This window comes from Triticum dicoccoides, chromosome 6A (assembly GCF_002162155.2).
Source record: "Triticum dicoccoides isolate Atlit2015 ecotype Zavitan chromosome 6A, WEW_v2.0, whole genome shotgun sequence".
Lineage (NCBI taxonomy): Eukaryota > Viridiplantae > Streptophyta > Magnoliopsida > Poales > Poaceae > Triticum > Triticum dicoccoides.
The window spans coordinates 466,589,744-466,595,450 of NC_041390.1; the positions used below are offsets into that span (position 1 = coordinate 466,589,744).

At 50.0% G+C, this 5,707-nt stretch overlaps 1 protein-coding gene across 1 annotated transcript; it reads right to left on the bottom strand.

Annotated features, from left to right (window-relative positions):
- Positions 1–632: 632 nt before the first annotated feature.
- Positions 633–5,236, bottom strand: LOC119317308 (benzyl alcohol O-benzoyltransferase-like). The gene is made up of 2 exons (XM_037591738.1): positions 4,711–5,236; positions 633–1,543 (listed from the first exon to the last, which is right to left on the bottom strand). Exons 1-2 carry the CDS (start codon positions 5,155–5,157, stop codon positions 929–931), a joined length of 1,062 nt encoding a protein of 353 aa, XP_037447635.1. The 5' UTR covers positions 5,158–5,236; the 3' UTR covers positions 633–928.
- Between the last annotated feature and the right edge of the window lie 471 nt (positions 5,237–5,707).

Here is a 5,707-nt window from a genome sequence, read left to right on the forward strand (position 1 = left end):
AACATGCCTTAGAAAGATCAGAGGATGTTGTTAACAATCTTTCTCACACACATAAGCCCATATAGGTTCTAGGAGGATATATGTCTCTGGAGCTAAGCTTTCGCCATATTTTTTATATAAAGCAACCATCACAGTTATACAAACGTACAAGCACCGGCACAAATATTCATATAGTGATGTGTGGTTTTAATCGTTATGCTCCACATTTCAAAATATAAATAAATTTGGCTCAAGTATTTTCCTGGCATACCATACCATATTAATTTTATAGTAAAAGCACATGGTCAAATATACCATATTAATTTTATAGTAAAAGCACATGGTCAACCAAAAAAAGAAAATCAAGCTAGAAGTCCCACATAAAAGAAAATTCTTAGTTAATAGATCCAGAAAATGATAGATTTTTGAAATCACCTTTTTACATTATGAACAACCGACAAATCTGAATTTTGCCTTCATAGACCAATTTAACATCAAATAAGAACAACCTCAAGCGTGTGCTCTAATTTTTTTTTTTTTTGGTGTGTACTAATCTAATGTCACGTACATACAACACACATGTTTATAATTGTGGTACTCTTTTTGGAAATGGAACCTTCAAATTATGCATCCGCAAATTAAAGCTGATCAAATATATATAGTTCAATCAAATGGGATTAGAACCATCAAATTGTAATTCAATCTGTGTACACTTTCTTTTTGCGGGAAATTTGTATACACTTTCGAGTTTCGACACATTTAAGATAATGCGAGGGCCACTTGGCTAGTTAAAAAATAATAATATTTCGCAAAAAAAAATTGGATTCGCTACGAGAAATTTGTTCGAACTAGAGTATACTAGTTTTTGTGGATATCGATGGCTAACATTGGCTTATTTGAGTCCCCGGAACAAATATGCATGCAGTAAATATTTCTTGTCTTGCCGTATCTACTTCGGAACAGTGGCCGTGATGAGGAAACCATCGCCGTCGGGCATGACGACGACGAGCCCTTCGTCTCCGCCCGACACGATCCTGTACGACACATGCACGGGCTTGACGTCCCTGATGGTCAGCTCCTCGAGCCCCAGCTCGCCCCACTCCGCAGCTTCCAGCGCGTGGCCGGCGCCGCCCTTCTTCAGGCCGTCCGCCGTGACCGACGTCTCGACGGTCGTCGCCCCGCGGGCGGGGTCTCCGGGGGCGACGACGAGCGTGAAGCGCGACGGCCTGTCCGCGCCGAGCTCCTCGCTCGCCCGGTCGATGCAGGCCGCCGCGAGCGCGCGGGGGTCGCCGGCCGCGGCCCTGAAGAGCACGGTCTGGGCGTGGACGCCGTCGGCGGCGACGGAGTGGACGGGGAAGGACCGGATGCGCTTGCAGCAGATCTCCGGGCGCTGGAAGTAGGCCATGTACTGCATCATGGGCGTGGGGGCGACCTTGCCCTGCTCCTTCATCTCGGCGTGCGTGCGCGCCCACGCCCGGAGGAACCTCGCCAGCGACAGCGGGTCGGACAGCAGCACCGTGCAGCTGACGCCGATGGCGTACCCACCGCCCTGGAACCGGTTCAGCTGCAGCGCATGCACACGAGGTCGATCAGGCCACCAGAATACATGCACTTTTTTTCGGATAATAATAATTTCAATAAACGGGAATAAAAGTGAATGTTACGACGGCCTATTAGTACTCCTTCATTCTAAAATACAAGGTGCCTGCGCTTTTTGAGGTTCAACTTTGACCATAAATTCAACCAACGAGACCAACTGCGGCCGGAGAAAAAAATTATATAATTAAAAACTTCTTTCAAATATGAATTCACTGATATAATTTTTTGCTTCCGCCACAATCGGTCTTGATAGTTAATTTTACGGTTAAAGTTGAAGTACAGGGATAGAGGAAGCGCTATATTATGGAATGAAGGGAGTAGTAAGACTGTAGAGGGTGGAATAGAGGCCCACTGTGTCGCTCGTGGACGAGTGGGCACGCCCGCTCAACGGTGCACTGCATTGAATGAATCGCATTCAACACGTCAGGTTGTTATTAGGTTTGGCCATTGAATGGGTTGCATTCCCCAGACGTCACTCACATGATGCATGGCGCCCGCCGCGGCCGATGGATGTCTCTGTTGTTGGTACCGGCATATTTAACTTGGTCGGCGACGTTTATCGGCCATATAAATGCGTGGTTACTTGGTCTAAGACTCGGCCATGAAAGAGTAAGCTGGTTTTGGCTAGGGGAAGAAGGAGGTCATGTAGCAGACGTCATGTGCAACAAACAGCAAGCCGGTTTTTAACAAACTTGTCAACTACTGAGACCACTTTATTTTCTTGCCCGAAAAGAACCAAGCGTGCAACCGCATCTAACTGACAAAACATTTCCAGCAAGAGGATCGAGGTATACTACCCAACGGTGATGATGGTCGCTACTCGCTAGAGATGAACTTTTTTATTCGTTCACAAAAGAAAAGAAAGAAGATGAACATTTTTGGTAGTTAGGTTAGGCCGAAATACACACACATGTACGTATATATTGATTTGACTGGTTAGCCCAGCAGCCAGTCAGACACCGCTATAAATGCCGAACATGAACCTCAGATGTGTACTTACTAGGGTTCCCAGATGTAGGGTGGGTAAATAAATGGGTGTCATTTCTGTTTGGCAGGGGGGAATTCACCGAAAAGTGATCGCAGAGGCCGAGCTCCACTGAGCTCTATATACATTTCTCAGCCAAAATACATTTTTCATAACTCAAAAAAATCTGAAAAAATGTTTTCATATAGACATAACTTAAAGTATACGTGTACAAATTTTCATAAACATATGTATTCATATGTGATGTATACAAAAAAGACAAATACACAGATTAAAATAGGCTTTTTCTTTGTTGTATTTGTGTCAGATTTTTGTCTTTTTTGTGTAGCATTCAAATGATCAAATTAGTTACTGAAAATTTATACATACTTAAAGAACATGCATATGTTTTTGTACAACAAAAATTGGCATTTTTTGAAACTTTTAAATATATTTTGATTTTTTTTTTGGTAAAACGGGCTCCCTGGAGCCCGGTCTCTGCGACGCCTCACTCGGAATTCACGGACTATACTGGTGTCATATCGCTATCTATACTGGTGTTTAATCAGGTGCGCCATGAACTGGGCAAGGATTCCCGAAGAGTTCTTGGCTGGTCTAGGTTAAAGAAACTCGCGCGCTCTTAAAGTAACTCCAATGGAGCGACTCATTTTGTCTGTTTGGGTCTTCCGGATATGAAAGCTGGCCTAACAGGGCGACTCAAACAGACACAGTGTCCGCTCGCTGTCCGTTTTGTGTTTGCTCGGACCCATTTTCATCTCAAATGTGGGACACATTTGGGTCGGAGGCGGACACAAAGCAGACGCTTTCTGTGGCCTCCTCGTCCGCCTCCCCCCCCTGCATGCGAACACTGGCCCATCTGTCATTGAGGGCCACCCACCCATCCCACCCCCGTCTCTCTCCTTTTCTCTGCAGATGCGGGCATGGCGCCGGCTGCTTCGGCCTCCATCACGAGCGAGGCGTCGCTTCTTCCTCCCGTTGCCAAGCACAAGCAGCTGTCGGCGCAGCGCGGCCAAGCGCTCGTCGTCGCTGTCCTACAACCACGTGCACCATCGGCAGATGGCCGCGCGCGTACGCCGTTGGTCAATACTGCATGCTGGTGCTGCTGCCCGCGGCACGCGTGCTAGCTAGCTAGCCGCCGCTGCCCAGCGTGCGTGCTGGTGCTGCTGCCAGCCGCCGTTGGTCGCGCGCGTGCTAGCTAGCCAGCTGCCGCTGGTCGACGCGCCGCGGCGTCACCTCGCTCCGCCCGTCGTCGACGCGCCGCGGCGTCGCTTCGCCCCGGCCTTGCCTCACCGCTCTCAACTGCGCCCGGCCGTGCCCGTCCTCGCCTCGCCGTACCCGGCAGTGCTCGTTCTTGACTCCTGCGTCCTTGCCTCGCCGCGCTCGTTCCCGACTTGGCGCGGCCTCGCCTCGCCGCGCCCGGCCGCCCGGGACGGGGCGGGAGCTCGTTGGATGACCGGGCGAGAGCTGCGGGGCGGTAGCAGCAGGGTTGGGCCAGCTGCGGCAGCAGCGGCGAGCTGGCGCGGCAGGCGAGGTGATGCCGGAGCTCGCCTTTCAAGTGTTCGACGAAATGACGACATGGACATGTCTAAAATGCATCCGGCGCCCGTTGGACACACCGACCGACCCAAATAAAAAGACGGATGCGGACACGCGGACAGGTGACCCAAACGGATAAAAAAGGGACAAAATCTGTGTCCGTTTAGGTCGTTCAATTGAAGTTGCTCTTACGTACACGCCGGTATACGAGTTACCGGACTGTCAGTGACTTGTAGTATCTTTCTTTTGTTCCTGATCCTTGAGTTGCACTATCTCAAAGGGAAGCTCCGGCTGCGAGCCTTTATGTTTGTGATGTTTACGTTAGCAATCAGCCTGTAATCCAGGCACCACCCGGTCCTGGATCGTACCCAACTTGTTTCTGTGTGGCCTAAATTTCTTTTGCTAATACCTTTCATCATAAATATTTTTGCTGATTCTCAGAACTAAAGGTTTTTGTAAATCCAAATGACGTGTGCAAATCTAGCAAGATGCTTGTGTCTATTTTTGTAAAACATATATTAGAACAATATAATGGTTAGACGTCGATCTTACAGTTCAGAAAAATAGCCGAAATTTTAAACATTGTCAGAAGCTGGTGCGCGTGCATATACCTGCATGAAGAGGAGCGAGCACATGTCAGGATCCTCCGCGCTCACGTCGACCCACGGCGCCAGCGCGGCCTCCTTACGCGCGCGCTCCTTGTCCGCCAGGAAGTCCTCCATGGTCACCTCCACCGTCGCCTGCTGGAACCTCACTCCGGCGTCGTTCAGCTTCACCTCCCACGACCCGTCGGCGTGCCGCCGGAGCCTGCCCGCCATCTCCGGGAAGAAGCACAGCACCTCGCCCAGGGACTCCTTTACCAATATACCTTCCTCCAGCGGCGCGTCGTCGCCGCGGTAGTAGAAGACCGCGCGGAGGCGCCGCTGCAGCGCGGTCGCCGGGAGCGGCGGCGCGGCCACGGCTATGACGCGCGTCCTGTCGGGCTCGACGACGCGAGTCGGCAAGCCCGTCTGCACGGACTCGATGTGCACCTGTGGCGACGCCGGCGTGGCTGCCATTCTTGGAGCTCGGTCGGCTGCGTGCGCCTCGACGGCGGTGGCCTGGTGGGTTTCACGGCTCGTCCAAGGATATGCTTGCTGTACTACTTGGTGGATGTCTGGAACAGAGGAGGTCCCCTATTTATATCATATATGATGGTGTAAATACGACTGGATTGTTCCAATATTAAATGCTGCGGGCGCCGATGGCAATGTGTATCAGCAATGCCAGGGCAAGAACTTCCACGGTGCGTTTGGATTTAGCCAAGTCCACCTCGTCAACGCTTTTTTGAGTCAAAAAATATCTGTTTATGTTACCCTAGCTCATTATTTGGTCAGTTTTAGCAACAACAAAAACTAGAGGCGGAGAGATCTTCTATATCACGAGCTAAGTGTAACTCGAATGGTTAGATTCTCGATGGTGAAATCAGCCCATCAGGGTTCATGTCTTAGGCTTGGCACTGATGCTCACATTTTTCTAGATTTATTTCAGTCTTTTCAACGAAGTTCGTTCAGTGGAGAGGAGACGTTGCTATCGACTACGAGGCGTCTGTAGTGGCTTCATCAATCT

Bases quoted from the DNA above. Each gene is read 5' to 3' on its own strand.
- LOC119317308 (XM_037591738.1), bottom strand. From the start codon at position 5,157: ATGGCAGCCACGCCGGCGTCGCCACAGGTGCACATCGAGTCCGTGCAG. The intron at 1,544-4,710 runs GTATATGCACGC...CATGCGCTGCAG, and splicing joins GCTCGCTCCTCTTCATGCAG to CTGAACCGGTTCCAGGGCGG.